Consider the following 23096-nt stretch of genomic DNA (forward strand, 5'->3'; position numbering starts at 1 on the left):
CCCGCCGGCCTCCCACCTCCGCCCTACCCCCTGCCCCCCTGCCTGGAAGGAAAAAAGAAAAGAGTGGGAAAGAATAAGAGTGGGACCAGAGCTTGGGGGCAAGGAAGCAGACTTTTCAGAATGTAGAGTCTCCAACTCTTAGTGAAACAAACCGAAAGAAAGGAGACCGCATACAGTTGTGCATGGCGATGGCTGGAGCTGGAACTGGACTGTGCCTTGCTTCAGAACCAAGCTTGGCCTGAGGCTGCGCCTGCTGGGAGAAGGGGGGTACCCAGAGAAAGTTGCCCATGGGCAAGTCCACCCACTTTCTTTTCATTGGTACCTTGCTGGAGTACCAAAAATTACGGGCCCAGAGGGGGAAATACCAATTGCTGGAACATGGCTCCACCCCTGACCTAGGCCTTAAAAGATGGGAGAATTTGCACACGTGCCAAAGGCATGGGAAGGACTTTTGGGCAGAGGGGAGGACAGATGCAAATGCAGGAAGGAGAGAAAATGCAGGGTGTGAACCAAGAACTGGGGCTTTCCGTGTCCTTGGACCACAGGAGGGGAGAGAATGGCTGGTATGGACACTGAGACCCGGACCCTGTGAGGACTTAGCCTGCCGGGGGAAGGGCAGGAAGGGTGTCCTGCGGCCAGGGGAAGCCGTGGGGGAGTCTGAGTTTGGAAGCAAGTGAGCCCAGCCGGATGGGAAGGCTCTCAGAGAGGGCAGCCTGCCCTGGTGCCTTCCCCGGCTCACACAGGACATTTTTTTCCTTAAGTAACCAAATGCCGGGAATGATGTTGAACTTTGGCCTCATTACGATCAAATGAGTATGTTTATGAAAAGTTGCTGTGACGTGTGACAAAGAGGAAGCAAGACGGAATGAAACCCAGGGCCTACCCAGCTGATCCGGAGGGAGGAGAGACAAGAGGACAGGAAAGAGCTCTCTAGGCCAGAAGTCAGGAGGGTGCCATCCCAGCTCCCCCTCTGGCTGGCGGCCTCTGTGGGGCAGGAGCCTTTGCTTCCCTGAGACTCTGGGTCCCCATGGGAAATGGGGGTTGGGGGTGCTGAGGAGCCTCCTCTTCCTTCCAGGGGGTGTTGAGGACCAGATGCAGGGAGACTTTGTATGTGCTTATGCAGATGAAGGGTCCCATCCTTGTTGAGTAAGGACAGTAGACTTGTTGACCTCCCCCTCACCATGAGAGAGGGACGGGAATGGGACAAATTGAACAGCAAGAGGAAGTACAGAGGAAGGGCGCTGTGAGGGGAGGCCTCAGGGATGGTGGGGAATGAGGGTCCTGGTTCAGGCTGATCTCCCTCAACCTCACCTACCTGGGGGGGGGATCTTGGCAGGTCAGGAAGGAAACACCAGAAGGCCAGAACAGAGAGCACAGATTACCTGGCTTTGGATCTGACCCCCATTACTGACTGGTCCCTGTCTCTCCCCCACCTCGTATGCTCAGTGATAATGGGTACAAAGTGCCATTCACAGCACCTGGCCCTTCTTGTCAGCTCCATTTTTTCTTGAGGACTGGGTAGAGTGATCTTGAGGACAGTAATCTCCCGTCTTGGGAGAGGGACTGAGATGGACTTTGTAATGGAGATAAATATACCTTTTACTCCTGCTGGCTGTGCACCTAATGACTGTTTTTGCAACTGTTGACTCACTTCTGAAGGAGGAGAGAGGAGAGAACAGAAGAGATGAGAGATTAAGTGGACGATTACAGCCCCTCAGGGATGCCAGGTCCTGACATGTCCACCCAGCATGAAAGCCCCTGAGTTTTCCTCACAGGGTGGACATCAGCAGTGTACCCCATCACTTATGCTCAGCTGCGTCTCCACCCACCACCATCATCTCCATCCCACAACTATTGCCTCCAAGAACTCTATCTGTACCTCCATTTCCAGTCCACCAACATTTCTACCCTGAAATCACCACCTCTACCAGCTCCACCTGGATCTCCCTCCTAACCATCATACACATTAGCAGTGCACCATTGTCACTTCCATCCCCACTGCCATCCCTTCCGCCATGTGAACACTGCCTTATCCCTGTCAACCCCTCCAGAACCAGCTCCAGCAGCATCCCAGTCACTGCCCTTGTCCCTAACTCCATCACACCCACACTCTGACAGCATGGTGTATGCACAGCATTCTCACCATCTCACTGAGGGCTGAGCATGGCTCAGCACTGCCAAGGATTGTGAGGACCGTGGATGATTATTAATTCCTCCTGAGCGGCTGGGTTCGTCTGCATTTCCCAAAACAACTGAGCATGTGTTATGATCAAATGAGTACGTTTATGAAAAGTTGCCCCATGACATTGACAAGGAGCTTTCCTTCGGATCATCCCTACACCCTGCTCACCCTCATCACTTCCTAGGGTTTCCATTCCTGTTGTACAGAGGAGGAAACAGGCTCGGAGAAGGGCAGTGTGCTACCCAGAGGGATCTTTATTTCTCTGAACTTTAGTTTTCCCTTCTGTAAAGTGGGTATAATAGTACCTACCTTAAAAGGTTTTTGTGGCTCTTAAATAGTGCCCATCTCAGTGTCTGGCACACAGTTGGTGTTCATTATGTGGCAGCTATTATTGCTCATCATCAGAGTGTTTAATGGCTGCCAAACATTCCACCCAGTGCTTGGTCTCCTCTTCTTTACCCATTCCCTGTGCGCCATGTTTAGGTGACTTCCAACTGGCCAGGGTTGGAATCTTCACTTGGATGGACAACATTCTGAAAAAAGAGCTTCCTTGTTTTAGGTTAGTTGGATGACTGGTTCCAAAAGGATAAACATTTGGAGGTTCGGGGTCCACATTGAACTGTGCTTTTTTTTTTTCTTTCCTGTTGGGTCCAAGGGAAAGGCCAGGGCTATACCCTTCCCTCTGTGTCAAGCACAGAACAGGGTCTTGGGCTTGAGAAACTGGGAGTGAATCCTACTCCCTTCCAATGGTGAGATCCTCAGCACATCACTTAGTGCCTCAGTTTCCTCATCTGTAACGGGTTGCTGTGAAAAAATTCTGTGAATTCTAAACATTCTGCTTCCAAACTATAGCTTTACGTTTGCCTCTTCTCTCCAACTCTACTGCCACAGTTCAGTTTGCCAACACACAAAAGCTAGAAAGGTCTTTTAGAAGAGCAAAATGCCTGCTCCTCAAAATCCCTGCTTAAGACTCTAAAGTCTTATTCAATTTTTCTTAGAATAAAAAGCCATCTTTATTGTGCTCGTGGGCCCTTGCATGATCTGGCCCCTGCTTTGCCAGTCAACTTTCCATTACTATAACATATACCTGAGATAATCAACATAAAAAGAGAAAAGGTTTATTTTGGCCCATAATTTGGAGATTTCAGCCCATGATCAGTTGGCCCTGTTGCTTTTGGGCCTGTGGCAGGTCAGCAGCACATTGTGGAAGGAGCACTTGAGGGGTGGAGCAAAGCTGTTCCCTCATGGCTGGGAAGTGGTGGGGGAAAAGGAGGAGAAGATACCGAAGTTCCATAACCTCTTTTGAAGGCCCATTATCTCCTTCAGAGGCACCTTGTCAATGACCTAGGACCTCCTGCTCCTTAGACATTAAAAGATTCCACTACCTCTCAACAGTGCCACGGGCTAGGACCAAGCCTTTAACTCCTGGGCCTTTGTGGACACTCTAGATCCCAACTATAGCACTTGCCTACTCCCCCTCCCTCCCCTTTCACCCTTCTCCCCTTCTCCCTGTGTTCCAGCCACACAGACCCTCTTTCAATTCCTGGAACACACTGGGTTCTTACCTGACCCAAGGTCATCTCTTACAGTGTCCATGATATCTGGAATACCCCTCATCCACATAACAATGCTCATCTATCAAAGCCATGTGGGTATTGAACTTAAACCACTCTCTGCTTTAGTTTTTTTAGCTGTTTCTTCTATTTGTCAGCATGTTTCTAAATATGTTTATATGGTCATTTCTGAATTTTTTTTCCACTTTAGACATTTTCTGTTTCTTTCCTAAAGTGAAAGTTGAGGATTTTACTCTCTCCCCACTCTTCACTCCACCCCCCTCCCTCTCTCTCCTCATTATTATTATTTTCTTTAAGGTACTAAAAATTGAACCCAAGGGCCTCATGTGTGCAAGCACTTCACCACTGAGCTACAGGTCCAGCTGGAGGATTTTATTCTTTTATACCTCAGTGCACTCCCCTTATGCTCACAATAAGTTTACAGCCCACTGACTATGGAAACATTCACATCCAACCCCTCAGTGTATTATGTTCCTGTGCTCTTTCCAGAAAAGATTTCCCACCCACCTCCTTTGCTGTTTCTGCTTAGTTTCCTGTATAGGATCCCTCTTCACTCTAGCCGAGGTGTAAATCTCCCCTAAAATGTTGAAACAATCAACCCTGTTTCCATTTTCTTAGAGACAGTCCTCTGGAGACCCATTGCTCTCTCAGCTCCCTTTCTCCACTTTCTGTGTTGGCATCCTCTATTTCCTGGATTCCTTCCTTTCCTTTTTCTAACTTACTCCCTTGATAAATATAATGGATTATGTTCCTGACTAGCTTCCCCAGGGGAAAAAATGTATAAGAGATAAACATTTGGACTTTGTGTGTCTAAGAATGTTTTTATTTTGCTTGCACATGAAATTGATAGTTTTGGTAGGTATAAAATTCTAGGTTGAAAAGTAATTTGTCTTCAGCATTTTGCAGGCATAGCATTCTGGTTATTTACTTCTACATAACAAAATACCACCAAACTTAGTTACTTAAACAATGATTTGTTAGTATATTTTATGATTCTCTAGGTCATGAATTTGGATAGGGCATATAAGGAATTGCTTAATTCTGCTCCATAGTGTCTGGGACTTTAGAAAGGATTTTGTGAAAGGCTGAGGGCCAGAGCAGTGGGTGTTGCTGAGTATCCTGCTCTCTTTAGGTCTCTCAATGTGGTTAGCTTGAGCTTCCTTATAACATGGCTTCCTGATAGTAGAATAGTTGGACTTCTCATAAGGCACCTTGGAGTTCCAAGAGCAAATGTCTCATGAGGCCTAGGTGTAAGTTGAAAGCCTTCTTCTGAAGTTCCAGAATGTACTTCTGCCACACTCTGTTGGTAAAGCAAGTCATGAAGGCCAGTTCAGATTCAAGAGCATGGGATTAGATTTCACCTCTTTGTTGTTGTTTTTTTTTTTTTTTCTTTTTTAATGTGGTGCTGGGGGCAGGGGGATCAAACCCAGTGCCTCACATGTATAAGGCAAGCACTATACCATTGAGCCACAACCCCAGCCCAGATTTCACCTCTTTTTTTTTTTTTTCAAATATTTATTTTTTTAATTTTCGGCAGACAAAGTGCTGAGGATCGAACCCAGGCCGCACGCATGGCAGGCGAGCGCGCTACCGCTTGAGCCACATCCCCAGCCCCAGATTTCACCTCTTGATGAAGACACCACTAATTAACTTATTAACTGCTTATTGTTCCATTGTCTTTTACTTCCTAGGATTGTTCTTGAAAAGTTCCATGGCCTTCTGATTCTATAACTTGTATTTTCTTTTCACATTTCATGATCTTTTGATCCCTAGTATTCGGAAAATCCTTTGTTATAGCCCCCCGAATTTTGTTGGGAAGCCTTTCAATCTGGAAATTTGTTATTCATTTATGAGAAACTATTTTTATACTTCTCTGATAGATTCCATTTTCTGACTTCTCTTTCAAGAACTTCAGTTAACCTGACATAGGACCCACTGGGTCCTCTAATTTTTTTTCACATATTTTACATTTTCAACTTTATATTTTTATCTATCTATTAAAATTTTTATTCCTGTTATTATTACAGGCATGGTGGCACACACCTGTAATTCTAGCTTCTTGGGATATCAAGGCAGGAGGATGGAGGCAGAAGGATCACAAGTTTGATCCTTGTGATATCCTCTCACAAAGTTAAAATTGAAGAGCTTGGCATGTATTTTAGTGGTGGAGTGCTTGCTTAGCATATGTGGGGTCTTGAGCTCAGTACCATAATTTTTTTTTTTTTTTTGGTAACACTGGTTCTCGATGAAGGATGAATTTAGCCCCTAGAATCTACCATTTTTGACTATCCTAACTTGGGAGTTGCTAATGGCCTTTAGTAGGTAGAAGCTAGAGTTCTTACATCTTACAATGCATAGTGCAGCCTCCACAACAAAGAATCAACTGACCTAAAATGTCAATAGTGCTAAGGTTGAGAAATCTTGATTTATAAGAACTCTTTTTGTTCTTTGTATTTAAAAATATCTATATTATCTTCCCTATTCATGTTAATGAATCTAGTATTTTCTCTTATGGCTCTGAGAATTCTAATTATGATTTTCTTCAGTTTCTTCCATTGTCTTGTTCCTTCTGAAAGGCTTTTGAGTTGGTTTGGATTTCTCAGTGTCTATCCATTGGTGTGCAGGTTCATGGGGGAGAGAAAAAAACTTCATTGTTGTGTTTACACCATCTTACATTTCTCTTTTTCTTTTTTTTTTTTTTTTTTTGTGCTGAGGCTCAAGCCCAGGGCCTCATACATACAAACAAGTGCTCTATCATTGACCATGGAGCCACATCCCCAATCCCTGTGTTTGCCCAATTTCTCTAGTGTAAATACTTCCACTGTGGCTGATCTTGAGCTATCTACATGATATTAACCAGCATGCAGAATTCCTGAAAATTTGGCAAATTTTCTCCACCTTACCTTCAATTTCTAATGATTCCTATCTGTGTGTTCATAAAAAATGAGGCTCTAGACCTGGGCATGTAGCTAGTGGTAGGGCACTTGTTTAGCATGTGAGTCCCTGGGTTTAATTTCCAGCTATGGAGGAAGAAGAGGCAGAGATTAATGCTTTAAAAACTGATTGATAGCCCTGAGTTTTGGGTGGGACTTGTCTCCTGGAGGCTTCTCCTTAAATGATCCAATGAAGGACACCCCACTACACACATTCCAGAATCTGTGGGGTTTTTTGTTGTTGTGTTTTTGTTTTTGTTTTAGACAGATCCATTTTCTTAACTTTTTATTTCTGGTTATTGGTGTTGTATCATCTGGCAGCCAATTCTCTTGGAATTAAGTGGGGGAAGGGGGTTAAGAAGGGCACCATTTAGTGTGCAGTCTTTCACTTAATCCATTTGTTATGGTATTCTCATCTCCTCTATGCTAGTGTTCCCAAGTCCAGAGCTCTCTGATTCAACTTCCTCTGGTGCAGAGGGTTGGGTGGGGTAGCCACCTCATTGCATGTGGGGAAATGGTATCTGGATGTCTAATTGCTTCTCTTAGAAACTTCCAACCAGTTTGCCTTCTCTCAGGCCATCTCACATCTCTGCTTTCAGAAGGTTCTAGAACCTTCAATCTTTTAGCCTACCTGGGGCTTGGGGTCTGCTTCCTGTGTGTATACCCTTCTCGATTATCATTAGCTTGGTAAATTGTTAGTCTCTCATTAGTTCTTTCCAGCTTCCTTACATCATTTTAGTGGGGTCTCAAGAGGGAGGTGAAGCTCAACATAGAATCATCCATGCATAATAGGAGGCTTCCTTCTCCACTCACGAGTTTCTCTTCTTATTCTTCAGATCTCTGCTGAAACTTTGCCTCCTCAGAGACCCCATCCTATCTATTCCTATTATCAACTGCTGCATGAAAAAACTACCCCAGACTTACTGGCAAATAATTTCTGCCATCATTTATTATCTTTAGAAATCTACAATTTGGGCAAGGCTCAGCATGGATGGTTCATCTGGAGGTAGAGGATTCATTTCAGGGTGGTTTTCTCACATGAATGGCAAGTAGGTTTTGACTATCAAATCAAAGCTTGACTGGGCCAGGGCCTTGGTTCCTTTCCACATGAACCCCTTCAGGGGCCTGCTTGGGATTCCTTGAAGCATGGCTGCTGAGTTCCAAGGGTGAGTATTCCAAGAGATAGAAAGGGGAAGCTGTCAGTATCTGTGGCCTGGGCCCAGAAAGCATCTCTGGAGCCATGTTCTATCAGTCAGTCACAGAATTTTGCCAGATATGTTCATTGTACCCACAGGATGTTAAATTTACAGAGGTCACTGAGTAACAACACAGAGGAGCTGATGGTATTGAAAGGAAATTTGAAAATTTGAATACTCAAAGTCCCAAGTAGAGGGGACATGCTGTACCATACAGGACTACACAGGGAAAGCCCAGAGTAGGTCAGGAGGCAGAAAGAGGGAGGAGGAAGCCTGAGTCAGAGTCTTTATGGTGTATTCATGGGAAGGAAGGTGGGAAGGAGCAGTTAAGCAGCTGAACAGGATTAGGACTGGCTGGTTTCTCAATGAGCTCTGGGTTACAGTAGGTTACAGTCCCTGAGTTGTCCAGTACTTGGCCCTGGGGTGGGGAAATATTGATTGGGTGTGTGGGACCTAGATAAAGGGAGTGGTTGGGAATGTGGGCTTTGGGTTGGTTGGTTTATATATGAATGGCATCTCTGAAGGCAAGTTGTTTACCATCTCTAGGAATTAGCTTGCCCTGGAGGGATGGCCTTTCCCCAGACAGCAAGGCCCCAAAGATGTCAAAGCTTTATAAAACACAGAACACTTTTTTAAAGCATGATTAATACACCGGATTCAGGGGAGTGGACATAGTGCCCATCCTTTGCATGGAGAGATTAAAAAAAAACAGTTGTAACCTATTTTTGTCTTCTATACCACCAAAATAGTTTCTCTTTATACTCTTGTAATAACGTCTCTTCCTTCATAGCACTAATGCAGCTGACTATTATTTGTTGCTTTATTTACTTGTTTAGAGTCTGCTTGTCCCTTAAGTCATGTGCTCAGTGAGGGCAGCACCCAGATTGTTTTGCTCTCAGTTGTATCTCCAGCTCTGGGAACAAGGGCTGGAGCACAGTGGATCATGGAGACCCATAGATATTTATTAAGCGAATGAATTATCAATCAGGGTACTCAGCACATAGTAGGCACTTGGGAAATATCAGCAGATATTTAAAATTACCAGTCCTCGTAATTCCCAAATGTTTCTAATCAGACATGATAAATGTGAATTAAAAGTAAGAAGAAGCCTCTTTCTGGGCTTTGTGGCAGACGGAGCAACCTAGGATGTAGAAGGTCCGATAGAACCAAGTCTGAGTGTCTAGGGGACACTGAGAGGGAGTCTGTGAAATGACCAAAGCTGGCCACGGCAGAATTTGGGGAAAAGAGGGACCAGGAATGAGACCCCAAAATGAGCAGGATGAGAGGTGGACCTTTCTTTTCCCATAATGGTAGTTGTTAACATGTAATATATACTCTCTGTGAGCTAGGCGTTGCTAGAGCCTCACCATAAATCCCATGGTATAGACGGCATTCTACTTCCCATTTTACAGTTGAGGAAACTGAGGGCCAGAGGAGTAAAATTACTTGCCCAAGATTACACTGGATTTTCACCCAGGGTTTCTTGTCCACATACTTAGTCGTACTCTCTGGTCCACTCCCAGGTGTTCCATGTCAGCCCACTGGGGTGACAGGGATCCACTATTTCAGAAATGATGGAGATTTCAGAAAGGATTGAAGGAGAAATAGGTTCCACCCATGGGCACATTGGTGGGATATCTGGACAGAAGGAGACCCTGGAACGAGGATTTTAACATGAACAGGAGCGTATCAGGCAGCAAGGCAGGGAAGGACATTCCAGAAAAAGAGAACTTCGTGGACAAAGGGCCAGCGGTGAGGAAAAAGCAGAGTGGTGTGGAGGAGAGAATCAGGGACTGGCTAGAGATGAATCTGGAGAGGGACATCACGGTCAGGTCACAGAGGGTCTTTGGAAAGCCCTTTTATGGACTTTGGACTCTGGCAATGGGGAGCCATTGATGGTTTGAGCAAGGGAGGGAAGTCATGGGATTGGGTGAAGAAGGGTTACTCCAGCCGAATGGAGGATTAGAGAGGTTGGGGGAGGGAGCCTTCCAGGAAGCTTGGTAACACTGAGCTAGGGAGAGGGGAAGGGGGCTACTGGGTCGGAGGGAGGTGCAGACAGATTGGAGCGGAATGGAGAGGGACTCACACATGTGTGCAGTCTGGAAAAGGGGGCGTTAAGAGTGACTTTGACAAATGGGTGGATCTTTGAGGTGGAAACTCAGGAGGAGGGTTAGGTGGCTTGAAGGAGAGGAGTTCTGGTGTTTCAAGGTCAAGGTTCCCTTGGTCAAGGTTTTAACTCTGGAAGCCCCTCTATATCCCTCTCCTCTCCCACTGGCCTCCCTCTTGAATGGTACTGAGTGCAGAAGCACTGGGCAGGAGGGAGAGTGGATGGGGAGGTGCCCAGGATCAGGTGAGGTGTGCTTGGCACAACTGTTCTTTTATTTGCTTTAAAGCTTTGATTTAATTCATATTTGGAAAAGTTAATTCATTCACTTAGCACAATATACAGGCTAAGGTGCTATCTGATAGAATAATTACAGAGCAGCAGCATATAAAAAGTCTCTCTCTCTTTTTTTTTTTTTTATACTGGGAATTGAAATTGAATCCAGGTCACTTAAGCACTGAGCCACATCCTCAGACCTTTTTTTTTTTTTTTTAAACATTCTTATTAGTTATTGATGGACATTTATTTACTTGTTTGTTTATATGTGGTGCCTCACACATGCTAGGCAAGTGCTCTACCACTGAGCCACAACCTCAGCACCCCCCAGACCCTTTTGATATTTATTTAGAGACAGGGTCTTGCTGAATTGCTTAGGGCCTTGTTTAGTTGCTGAGGCTGGCTTTGAACTCAAGATCCTCCTGCCTCAGCCTCCTGAGACGCCGGGATTCTAGGTGTGTACCATCACAGCTGGCTCAAAAAATTTTTTTTTTTACAGAAAACAAAACATTTAAGGATCCTGTCCTGCTCGCTCCTTCTTTAGTGTAATAAGCCACTTTGTCCTTTGGCATGAAGGAGACTTGGAGTTTTAGATCTCTGAATAACAGGAAAACAATGTTCTCCTTTTCCTGGTTGAAGGACAGCTTGTAATTTCAGATGACTAAGAAGATTGAGTTTTCCAAGGGTGCTTGTGTAGCTGTCAATCAATAAGAGGAGTGCATATACACCCTTTACCAAAATGATGTGACTTGGTGGGAATCCTTCTACTGCAAAGAATCTTACAGGTCTGGCTTCCATGGAACACACTGAGAAAAGCTGACAAGGCAGCTATTAAATGAATCAGCAAGTGGGACAAAGGACCCTGCCTACCCATAATGTCGCTGATGGTCTTGAACAATCAAAGCCCCTGAGTTTGAAGGATGCTATTAATGTGAACAAACAGGCAGGGTAGCATAGTGGTTAAGGTGTGCATTGTACCATCCAAAAGGCCTGTGTGTGTTCAGCGCATGGTCTTATCATTGACTCTCTGTGTGCCCTCAGGCTAACCCTTCTTCCCTCAGCCTTAAGTTCTTAACTGCCAAAGAATAATGTAATTTTCCACCTCAGATGCTTGGAGCAAGGTCTGGGATAGAGTGGGTGCTGAGCTCTGGGGTCAAGATCAGCTATTGTGCCCTGGCTGTCTGGCTCTCCCTGTGCTCACCCCCAACCTGGAGCATCTGGAAAGTAGACAGAGGGTGAGAGGGCCCTGAAGGAGATCCACTGAGTGAAGGTGGTGGGTGGGCTCAGGGTCAGAGCCAGGCAGATGGGCTTTGCTGGAGGGAGGGAGGGAGGGAGGCCTGGGTTGAGATGCCGTTCCCTGACACCTTTCCTCCTAGGTCCCTCGTGATGGCCCGGCCTTGGCTGCCCTGTTTCCTGCTTTCTGCCCTGACGGTATCTGGTGGGTGTCTCCTCTCTCCAACAAGAACAGCAATAAGCTGGGGCCCTTCAGCAGGACCTGTCACAGTAGAGGGGCTGTCCCTCATTAGCGAACCCCCAGGTCCCGTTGGCTGGCACTGTGCGTGGCTGGCTGCCCGGGGAGCCTGGGGAGGAAGCCAGCCCTCTCTGGATGAGTTGGGCTGGAGGTTGGCCATAGGACAGGGTGGGGGGGTCAGGATCTTCAGGGGTGTCCAGGTGACCCAGTGCTCTGTGTCCCTCCAGTGGCAGCCAACTTGCCCCCAAAGTTTGGAGACAACATGACGCTTGTGCAACTGCCTGAGGACTTGCCATTGGGTGAGTAACGGTCCCAAGCCTTTACCCACCAAAGCCCTAGGGGTGCAGGCGACCCGGAGGGAGTTTGTTTGATTTTAGAAGTTTGTTTTCTCTGCAGCTTTTGAGTGGAGAACAGTGTCCCCTTGGGTGTGATCTGCTCCTCCAGGGACCCTCACATAATGCCAGATAAACAAAACTCATTTCCATTTCCTATCTCTTTCAATCTTTCTGATTACTCCAAGGAGATGACTTCAGGCTCAGGGACTTACCTAGACATGTTGTGCTGGAAGTCAATCAGTTTGCTTTCTTTGTAGAGTTACACTCTCTCTATGGCAAGGGGGGGGGGTTCCATTTATGTCAGTGATCTAAAGTTTGCTTTCAAAATATATGTATTTATATGAAATAGCAAGTTAGTGAAAAGATTAATAAAGGTGGCGTGGTGGTGGTTGCAGTCCCAGCTACTCAGGAGGCTGAGGTGAGAGGATCATTTGAGCCCAGGAGTTTGAGAACAGCTTGGGGAACATAGTGAGACCCCATCTTAAAAAAAAAAAAGAAGTAGAAGAATCATAACTAATGATCCATGGATATGGAGAAGGTTGTGGCAGTGAAATAGGAAGGAATAAGAGTTGAGAAACATCATTTTGTAAGAAGCCAGGGGAACTGGACCAAATTCCCAGAAGGCAGGATGTGGACCAGGGAGGCTGACACAATAGTTGAGGGCATTCATTGGGACCCGGATGTACATCAAGGTGGGGGCTTATTGTCTTCTCCCTTGGCCAGCCAGAGCTGTTAAGGAGGCCACTCCTTCGTCCTGTCTCCCTCTTCTGCCTCAATGCTCTGCCTTCCCTGGGGGTGGCCTCCCCCCAATGTGGTAGAGATGGCTCATGCAATACCCCATTCCAGCCAGTGGCAGGAGCAGGGGCCAAGAGGGCTTGTCCCTGGCTCCTGGGGAATGGGTATTAGAGGGGGGAGGGGGAAAAATTAACAGTCTTTGTCATAGTGTCAGAATTGAGATCTAAAAATATCAGAAGTTACCAGATGAAGCAAGAGACTACATCAAAGATAGTGAAAGCCACAGTCAGCCCTGGGATTCAGAAACTTGTGTCTAAGTACAGGACAAAAGGATGAGGATGGACTTTGCAGCCACAAAGGCCTTATCCATTTGGATATGATTGCTGGGACAGTTAGTATCTTATGGGTCATACTGGCAAAAGTTTAAGGCCCAGGATGAGGGAGGCGATAGTTACATCACATTCTGGGATGGCACACCCTTCCTTGGAGGACCGGGCGGAGACCATCTGAGATATCTCTGAAAGTTCTTTGTAGAACAGAGAAATATTGTATACATATTAATGATATTTACATATATTTTCATAACTGTTTGGTGTAAGAGAAAAATAAACAAACACACATACACGTTTCCAAACAAATGTCACAAATATGTGTAATGCACATGCTCTCAAGATCCCCATAATTCTGGGCAGCCCTCTAATGTCTAATAAGTCAACATGAGTCTCTGCCCTGGTATCCCAGGCTCTGCCTGTGTATGTGCTTTTGAGGGTTGTGGCTTTCCTCTTGCTCCTGTCTCCCGCCCTCTGGTCAGTCCCTAGTCCCCTGCAGCCAGCTCCTGCCTGCTCTGGAGGCTGTTGCTCCTTCCCACTTTGCTTTCTCCAGGCTTGGACCCAGACTGCATCTCCCACTGCATGTCACAGTCTTTACTGAAGGTTTGGGAGTCAGGGAGGAGAGGACAGCACTTGACAGCACTTGCTGCTGTTGTCCCCTGGCTTGTGAGATACTTGTCTTTCTGAGTCTGGCTTATTTCACTTAACACAGTGCCCTCCAGTTCCATCCATTTCTTTGCAAATGACAAATTATTTTCTTCTTTAAGGCTGAATAATATTCCACTGTGTATATTTCTCATATTTTCTTTATCCATTCATCTGTGGTTGGGCAGCTAGGATGATTCCGCATCTTAACTATTGTGCACATTGGGGTGCAAGTGTCTGACTTCATTTCCTCCAGCTGTACACCCAGCAGCGGGATAGCTGGGTGGTTTGGTAGTTCTACTTTCACTGTTTTGAGGGACCTCTTTATTGTTTTCCATGGTGGCTATACTAATTTACATTCCCAACAATGGGTGCAAGGGTTCTTTTCCACTTTTGGGGAGGGGAGTCCTGGGGATTGAACCCAGGGCCCCACGTACGTTAGGCAAGTGCTCTAACATGGTTATATCACCAACCGCTTTTATTTAATTTTGAGACAGGGTCTTGCTAAGTTGCTCAGGCTGGCTTCAAACCTGTGATCCTCCTGCTTTGGCCTCTGGAGTCACTGGGATCATAGGCCGCACCACCACGCTCGGCCAAGGGGTCCTTTCCTTTCCTTTCCTGAGAACAAATTTTTTTAGCAACACTGTCTTGAAGGTCCTCCCGGGGAGGGAGCCATGGTGGGGAAAGACTGACGGACCTTCCAAGCTGGAGATGTGGAGACTGTTTAACCAGAGAACAGCAGACTCCAGGGCATGTGACCCCGGCCATCCCTGAGGGGCTGGTGGTTCTGTGAGATGCTCGGATGGGCGCCGGACCACAGGGGGCATGAAGCTGTCATGAGCAGTTTTGCTTTCATGGGACCCTTCAGAACAATATATTCAAATTATACATACATAGAAACATTTGTTTATTTTTTGGTGGCACTGGAGACCAATCCCAGGAGCTTGAGCATGCTAAGCAGGTGAGCTACCACTGAGGTACATCTCCAGCTCTTTTTCTATTTTTTTAATTTTGAGACAGGGTCTCACTAAATTGCCCAGAGTGGCCTTGAACTTATGATCCTCCTGCCTCAGCCTCCCAAGTGGCTTGGATTACAGGAGTGCACTACGGTGCCTGGTTATAAATTTTTAATCGACACATAAAATCGGGCATGTTTATGGAGCACAGCGCAGCACTTCAATGAATACATATACTGTGTGAAGATCAGATTAGTGTAATTAGCATATCTGCCACCTGCATTTGTCATTTCTTTGTGTTGGGAACTTTCAAAATCCTCTCTATTAGCTATTTTGAGATATGTTATTAATTATTGTCAACCATAGTTACTAAAGGGCATTTGAAGTTATTCCTTCTGTCCAACTGTACCCCTGTACCCATTAACCATCTTTCTCCATCTGTCCCCCCCTCCAAATTATATTTTATGGTTGCATTGGCATAAGGAAAAATATGCAAACTATATTAAAAATAATATTTTATTTCTGATTTTTTTTTTCTTTTTGGTACCAGGGATTGAGCCCAGAGGTGCTTAACCACTGAGCCACATCCCCAGCCCTTTTTTGTATTTTATTTAGAGACAGGGTCTTGCTGAATTACTCAGGGCCCCTCTAAGTTGCTGAGGCTGGCTTTGAACTCTCGATCCTCCTGCCTCAGCCTCCTGAACTGCTAGGATTACAGGGGTACCCCCTTGTGTCCTCCTGAGCTGCTGGGATTACAGGGGTGCCCCCTTGTGCCCGGCTCCTTCTGACTTTAAAAGACATTAAGTATCACTGTGTGCCCCTGAAAGTACCGTGGTTCCCAGGCTCCAAGCCTCCTGTGCCAATGGATGAGGCTTCTGAGGACCCATGGATGGCAGCTCTAGGGGGACACACGCTGATAAAATGGGAAAAGCCCTTGCTAAGAGCAGGTGTCCAGTGACAGGAGGGGAGGACTGAGGGGAGATGAGTTCCAGGCACCGAGGGTGCCCCAGCAGAGGCTGAACTTGGTCGACAGTCCACTGGGTGAGGCTGAGGGGACCAGGGGTCGGTCTGAAGAATCTGCAAAAAGTCCCTTTCAGGCTGAAGAGTCTCCAACCTCGGGGTTTTCATGCTCCCCTCTTCCCAGCCCCTGCTCTGCCCAGGGAGGCAGTGAGAGAGGCAGGTTCTTGGGAGGCCAGCAGCAGATGCAGCTTTGGTTAACTGGAGCAGAAACAGTGTCCTGAAAAGCTCCGGGGAAACTCTCGAGATAAAGGGAGAGCTTAGAAGAGGCCAGGCCCAGGCACCTCCGGGTCATCAGCAGCCCCCACCCTAGCATGCACCCAGCTGCTGCACCTGGAACACGGTGACCTCCACAGGCTCGGCCATGGGAGAGGAAGGCACCTGGGTAACACCCGCCCTGCTTCTTCCCATCCCGTGCACTTAGAAAAACTGCCCCAGAGGAAATCAAGAAGCAGTTCTTGAGAGGCCTTTGAATGGGGGCTCAGTAACAACCACGTCTGATGTCCATGACCACAGGGCTGGATCCTGGGGACTGGGGACATCTCAGAACTAAGGTGGAGCCTGTGTGCAGAGCAGCCAGACCCCCAGCCCAGCCTCATGGGCAGCTCTGCCAGACTAGTACTGAAAGAGGTGGGCACAGAGCCTGGGCAGCCCCGTTCCATCTCCAGGTGCTGTGGCCTTCTGGATGGTAGCAGAAGACACGGACAATGCCCATCTGATTTATGGGATCAGTGGCCCCAATGCCTACTTCTTCAATGTCACCAGAGACACGGGGGAAGTGAGGCTGGCCTACCCTCTGGACTTTGAGGTAACAGGGCAGCAGCATGGGAAGGGTCCGAGAGGGGGAGGCCTCTCTCAGGTGGTGTCCAGGTGGCAGGCACTGGCCTATGTACCCACGCTGAGCTCACCCGGGGTCCCTTCTCCCTGCCCACCACAGACGCTCCCGGTCTTCAGCGTCACCATCTCTGTGAGCGACGGTCTCAACACAGTGAGTTGGAAGGTGGAGGGGGTGGAGAGTGACCCAGGGAGGGAAGAGCAGGGTTCCAGGGGCCCACTCTATTTTTTTTCTTTTTGTGGTGCTGGGGATTGAACCCAGGGCCTTGTGCACGTGAGGAAAGCACTCTACCAACTGAGCTCTGTCCCCAGTCCCCAGGTGCCCCCTCTAGACTGTGTGGTCCACCTCAAGCAAGTAGAGCACCCTAGTTAATAACAAATTTAATGTTTATTCTTATCATGACCAGAGTTGATATGTGTTATTAACTCAATTACATAATCAAATTTTGTTTACATGAAAGTATGACATTAATTAATGTAATATTGATTAAAAATCAAGTGTCAAACACCTCTCATAGCTGGGCACAGTGGCACATGCCTGTAATCCCAGCAGCTTGGGAGGCTGAGGCAGGAGGATCGTGAGTTCAAAGCCAGCTTCAGCAATGGCGAGGCGCTAAGCAACTCATCAAGACCCTGCCTCTAAACAAAATATGAAAAAGGGGCAGGGGATGTGCCTCAGTGGTTAAATTCTAGGTTCAATCCCTGGTACCAAAACCAAAACAAAACACCTCCCTACCCACGCAGGTGGGTGATCTCAGCTCCTTTGTCTGAATGTGTTGGCATCTACATTCACATTTCTAAAATATGCTACTGTCTCTTGTATGGAAGTGGAGAATTGGTCTCTGATGTATTCCCTAAACCACATTTTATTAGTCCATTTTCCCATGACTATAACAAAGTGCCTGAGGCTTGGCATAAAGAGGTTTGTTTAGCTCACAGTTCCAGAGGTTCAAGAGCATGGTGCTGGCATCGACCAGGCTCTGGCGAGGACCTCATGGCACATGGCTCCACAGTGATGGGCATACATGCAAGAGGGAGAGATCATATCACCAGACAGGAAGCTGCGGAGCCTAGGGAATGGCCCGACCTGCTCTTCTATAACAATCCCCTTGTGAGAACTACCCAGGAGCCACAGGGAAATTATCGTAATCCCTTCCAAGGGGGGCAACCCCAGGGACCTCCCACTCTGTGAAAGATTCCACAACCTCCACATCGACCCACTGTGGACGAAGCCTCCAACGCAGGAATCCTTGGGAGAAAACCCACATCCAAACCATAGCACCCACCCCTTAAAAAGATCACTTGAATTCTCGTTAATAAATTCTCTATGTAAACATTTTAAAATTTGCAGAGAAAGCTAAATTCTCCTTAAAGAGCCCCCTGAGGCCAACCCCACTGAAATGTCCACGGTACTGTGTTGCTTCCTCCCCTTCCCGGGTGCATGCGTACATCCCTATATCCTTGGAGGAAAGGCTGCCCCTGTTGGTGCATTTCCTGAAACCCACATGATGGGACCCTGCTGTATGTACTGTCTTGAAGCCGCCTTGTCTACTTGGTAGTTGAGCTTGATGCTCTTTTTGCATTTGTGAATATAAATCATTCTTTCTTTTCCTTGTTTGAAAGTTCTTAAGAAAAGAGGTTTATTTGGGCTCACAGTTCTGGTCCAGTGTTGAGGGGCTCCACCTGGCGATGGACTTCTTGCGGGGGTGTACCAAGGCTGTGCAGGGCAGCACGTGGGGAGAAATGGGGCGCTCCCCTGTTTCTTGTAATGTCTGTCTTCTGTGTGGGAATGTGTCATGGGGCTTTAGTTAGTCCCCTTTCATGGGCACTCAGGTTGTTCACAGCTTTCAACTGTGGCAAACAAAGCTTAGTTGCATGTTCCTGTTATAGGACAGGCACATTTTAAATTTAAAGAATACCTAAAGATATCTGCAATTTCACTTTCAAATGGTTCAGAAAATCTAGGGAGAGTAAGGGAAACTAAACGATGGGTTGATCCAGAAGAAAGGTATCAGGGTTCTGTGTACTATCTTTGCAACTTTTCCCGGCATTTTATTTATATGTTTTTTGGTACCAGAGATTGAACCCACAGGTGCATGACCACGGAGCCACATCCCTAGCCTGTTTTTTTTTTAATATTTATTTTTTAGTTTTAGGTGGACACAATATCTTTATTTTATTTTTATGTGGTGCTGAGGATTGAACCCAGTGCCTCGCGCATGCCAGGCGAGTGCGATACCGCTTGAGCCACGTTCCCAGCCCCCAGCCTGTTTTTATATTTTATTTAGAGACAGGGTCTCACTGAGTTGCTTAGGGCCTCGCTAAGTTGCTGAGGCTGGCTTTGAACTTGCGACCCTCCTGCCTCAGCCTCTTGAGTCCCTGCAATTACAGGCATGCACCACTGTGCCTGGCCTTTTCTGGCATTTTAAACCATATTTTCTGGGCTCACCTGGGCTTTCTTACCTGCAGGTGCAAAAAGACATGCCCGTGATTGTGGAAGACAGAAATGACAATGCCCCTGTTTTCCAGAACACCGGATTCTCCACTAGTATCAACGAGGTAACATCTCTCTTAATGGGGCAGAGCATGGGGAAGGGTATATCCTAAAGCGCTTCTCAGAGTGGGAAGCACCAGAGGCAGCCCGTGGTAACCAGGATCAGGAAAAGTCTCTCCCAGAAGGAACAGCTACCCTAACCAAATCCAGGGAGAGGCAACCCACAAACAATACTTAGAGCAACATTTTTCAAGCAACTAGATTGGATTGGAATTCGTTCAGTTATAGCAGAAGGGAAGGGAGTTGATTTTTTTTAATGTATCCAAAAAATTTAGAGATACCACTGACTTCAGCCTTGGCTAGATCCAGGTACTCAAACTGTCCTCAGCAGATGTCTCTCTCCACCTCTTGGCTCTTCTCCTCTTGCTCTCTTCATCATGAGGGATAGGAAGCAGTTCCAAAATTAAAGTGGCAAGGAAAATGTCCCCCAGCAGCTCCAGATTAGCATCCTAGCAGCTTTGCAGCTTCAACAGGAGAGCTCTCTCTTCCTCAGGGATTCCAGGCTAAACCCACAACTGACTTTCACAGGCTCACTTGGGGTCATTGTTAACCTTGAACTAATGTAAACTCACGAATGCTCTGATTGGCTAAATCTGCCACATGGGCCTTCCCTCAATAAAAGGGCACAGTCCGGTTGAACTACCTGAGTGGGGAAGAGGTTCCCCGATGGCTGTTGGGTAGCAACCACACCATCACTTGGGAATGTTCCTGACCACTTGGGTGCAAAGACCTGTGGAGCGGGGGAGAAGGCGTGCTAGGCCCGACACGGGCTGGCAAGGTCTGGACAGTCATGGGACAGGCTCTGATGGAGTGCTATGTTGCTAGGCGCTGTTTTAGGGGCCAAAGTTACTGGGTGAATGACGCCTCCCTGGTTGTCACCTGCAGGGGCTCCTGATCTAGTGAAGGGCACAGATGATAATCTATAAAAGTGGGACTGAGTTATATGAAGACCACAAAACAGGGCAAGTGAAAGAAAGTGACTGGGAAGGGAGCTGCTTTTGGTGGAGTGGACAGGGAAGGCCAGAAGGAGCCTGTCGGAGGTTGCTCCAGGGAGAGCATGTTCCAGGCAGGGGAACAGCAGTGCAAAGGCCCTGCGGTGGGAATGAGCTGGATTAGAGTGGCTGGAGAGTAGAGGGTGAGAAAGGGGTGAGATCACAGAGTGGGGCAGCAGCCTGACCTCAGAGGGCCCCAGAAGCTGTCTGGACTATGTTCTGGGTATAATGGGGGAACACCTGGAGGGTTTTAAGCACAAGAGGGATATGGTCTGATTCATGCTTTTAAGATGTGTTTGGCTGCTGTGTGGAAGTAGCAGTCCAGAGCAAAGGCCTCCCAAAAGAACCTTCCAGAGGTTGAGGCAGGAGGATCACAAGTTTAAGGCCAGCCTCAGAGACCCTGTCTCAAAATAAAAAAATGCAAGGGCTGGAAATGTAGCTCAGTGCTGAAGCAACTCCTGGGTTCCATCCCAGCACCACAATAGAAAAAGTAAAAAAAGAAGGAACCTTCCAGCTCTGCTGGGTGTCGTTTGAAATTCAGGGCTGTATGCTGTAGAGAGCCCACGGGGTGTTTGAGCAGGCAAGTGGTATAGTCAGACTGGGTTCTAGAACGTTCCCTCACCCGGGTCCTGACAGGCTGCACAAGTCAGAAGCCAGTTCAGGTGGTGGCAAGGCTATTAGGGAAAGGAGGAGAGTAAGGTCCTGCCCACACCATCCCTGGATACCTCCAAAGGCCCAGCCCACTTGGGAAGGACGCGGTCACATTTTCCCAGGGGACAGTTGAGGCAACTGAAGCTCAAGAGTGGTAGAGAGGATTTGAGCCCACAGGTGACAAGTCCCTCCCTACAGACCCTGCCTGTTGGCTCCGTGGTGTTCTCGGTGCTGGCGGTGGACAAGGACACTGGGCCAGCAGGCGTGGTGAAGTACTTCATAGAGAAGGTGAGTGTGGCAGTCCTAGGTGTGGCCCCGGGGAGCGCGGGTGCCCTGACTGCTTCTGTGGCCACCAGGGGGCAGCATATCCACAGCTAATCCACAGAGTCACAGCTCAGCTCTGGCCTGGCCCTGGTCCCCTGGCTTCCTCTCACCCCCCCTGACCCAGCTGCCAGGGGAGCCCCACTTTGTCCATTTGCCAAAGGAAGCCCCCTGCTTCCTGGTACCTCCCTCCCACCCTCCCGCACAGGGCCCTGTCGGGTCCCTGGTACAGCTGACGTCTTTCCACCCCATAGCCAACACACTCCTGGCTTCTCAGGGGAAATCAGGGCTCAGAGACATTTGGGGTCTGGACCAAGGTCACACAGACTACCCGGATGTGCAAGAAAACTTGAAGGCAAATTTGCTAGGGATCATGCCACTCCTTGGCAACAACTACGCCCTTGGACATCTGTTGTCTCGTGGGACCCTCTTTTCAACCCTTGGAGGCAGTGTCTGGTCCAACTCCACTTTCCAGAGGCAGAAACTGGGAGTAGGCATCGTGTGACTTGGTGAAGTTCGCGGGACTTGTCAATGGTAGAGCCCTCAGAGCCGGCTCCTGGGGGTTCCGCTGTCCTGAGGGTCAACCAGAATGTCCCCCGCCCCAGGTCATCCCTACCACTCTGGACAGTGAACATCTCTTCACAATCCTGGACAACGGCTCGATCATACTCAACGGCAGCCTCAGCTACAACAACAAGAGCGCCTTCTACCAGCTGCAGCTGAAAGCCTGCGTGAGTAGCCGGCAGGCGGGGGCCGGGGACAGGGCGACCCCCAGCCTTGGCTCACAGAAAGCCCGTCTCCCCACAGGACCTGGGCGGCCTACTCCACGACGACATTATCACCCAGTGCTCCTCTCCCGTCTTCCTGTCCATCACGGTGGTGGACCAGCCTGACCTGGACCCTCAGTTTGTCAGGGAGTTTTACTCGGCTTCGGTGGCCGAGGATGCAGCCGTGGTAAGTGTCGGGGACAGGAGGGGACTGGAGGGCCCTGGAGGAGACGGCAGGCAGAGGAAAGGGCCAAGGGCACTGACCAGGCCTCCTTCCAGGGGACCTCGGTGCTGCAGGTGGAGGCTGTGGACGGAGACAAAGGCGTCAATGACCGTGTGACCTATAGCATCTCCAGTGAGAACCGGGGTGTCCTGCTGGGCTGGCCTGGGCTGGGGCAAGGCATGGGGTGGGGGCTCTGCCAGGGTCACTGGAAACAGTTGCTCCGTCTGCCTCCTGGTCAGACTCCACAAGGCCCGGCTGGTTCGCCATCGAGGCAGACGATGGGGTCATCACAGTGGAAGGCAGCCTGGACCGCGAGCAGCTGCTGGACGAGGATGAGCAAGTGCAGCTGCAGGTCACGGTGGGTGAGCCGCCGTCCTGCCTCCCCACCTCTGCCCTTTGTCACACCCTCTCTGAACCCTGTTCTCCGCCCTCTGTCATTGCTTCTGCTCTGTACCTCAGGCCACTGAGAGTAACCTCAACATCTACGGGCAAGAGGCCAAGGTGAGCCTGTGGGTCACTATAAGAGTGATGGACGTCAATGACCACAAACCTGAGTTTTACAACTGCAGCCTCCCGCACTGCGCCTTCTCACCCCAAGAAGCCCAGGCCAACTTCACCGGCTACGTGGATGAGCACGCCTCTGCCCGCATCCCCATCAGTGGGCTGACCATGGTGGCCTACGACCCAGACAAGGCAGGTGCACGGCCAGCGGGCAAGAACAGAGGGTGACGGTGGGTGACGGCTGGGGAGGTAGGTGGAGAAGGAGTGGCAGAGAACATGGCAGGAGGGTGGGTGGCAGGCCCCAGGGGAGAGACGGCACTGATGGTGAACATGGGTGACTGTGGAGCGTGGGGGTCGCGGGCGATGCCTGGAGATGTCGGACGACGTTGAGTTGGTGAGTTACGACTCGCTGGCGAGTTGTGCCCGGGGTGACTCCAGATGGTGTTGAACAGAAAGGCAGGGTTGAGTGGGAGTTGGGGTTGGGTGTGGGAACTGCTGAG

General features: G+C 48.5%; 1 protein-coding gene across 3 annotated transcripts in view; it reads left to right on the forward strand.

Moving 5' to 3' along the window:
* Cdhr2 (cadherin related family member 2) overlaps window positions 1-23096 on the forward strand; it is a 42486-nt gene that overhangs the window by 2710 nt on the left and 16680 nt on the right. For all 3 annotated transcript variants that reach the window (XM_048792047.1, XM_048792048.1, XM_048792046.1), the window contains 11 exons: window positions 11642-11703; window positions 11964-12035; window positions 16422-16561; window positions 16691-16741; window positions 19057-19146; window positions 20983-21072; window positions 21711-21836; window positions 21913-22059; window positions 22152-22227; window positions 22335-22453; window positions 22555-22788. In XM_048792047.1, the coding sequence (XP_048648004.1) occupies window positions 11652-11703; window positions 11964-12035; window positions 16422-16561; window positions 16691-16741; window positions 19057-19146; window positions 20983-21072; window positions 21711-21836; window positions 21913-22059; window positions 22152-22227; window positions 22335-22453; window positions 22555-22788 (1197 nt within the window). In that variant the 5' untranslated portion in view covers window positions 11642-11651. The remainder of the gene's footprint in view (window positions 1-11641; window positions 11704-11963; window positions 12036-16421; window positions 16562-16690; window positions 16742-19056; window positions 19147-20982; window positions 21073-21710; window positions 21837-21912; window positions 22060-22151; window positions 22228-22334; window positions 22454-22554; window positions 22789-23096) is intronic.

The sequence above is a fragment of the Marmota marmota genome, unplaced genomic scaffold, assembly GCF_001458135.2.
Source record: "Marmota marmota marmota unplaced genomic scaffold, marMar, whole genome shotgun sequence".
Taxonomy (NCBI): Eukaryota; Metazoa; Chordata; class Mammalia; order Rodentia; family Sciuridae; genus Marmota; species Marmota marmota.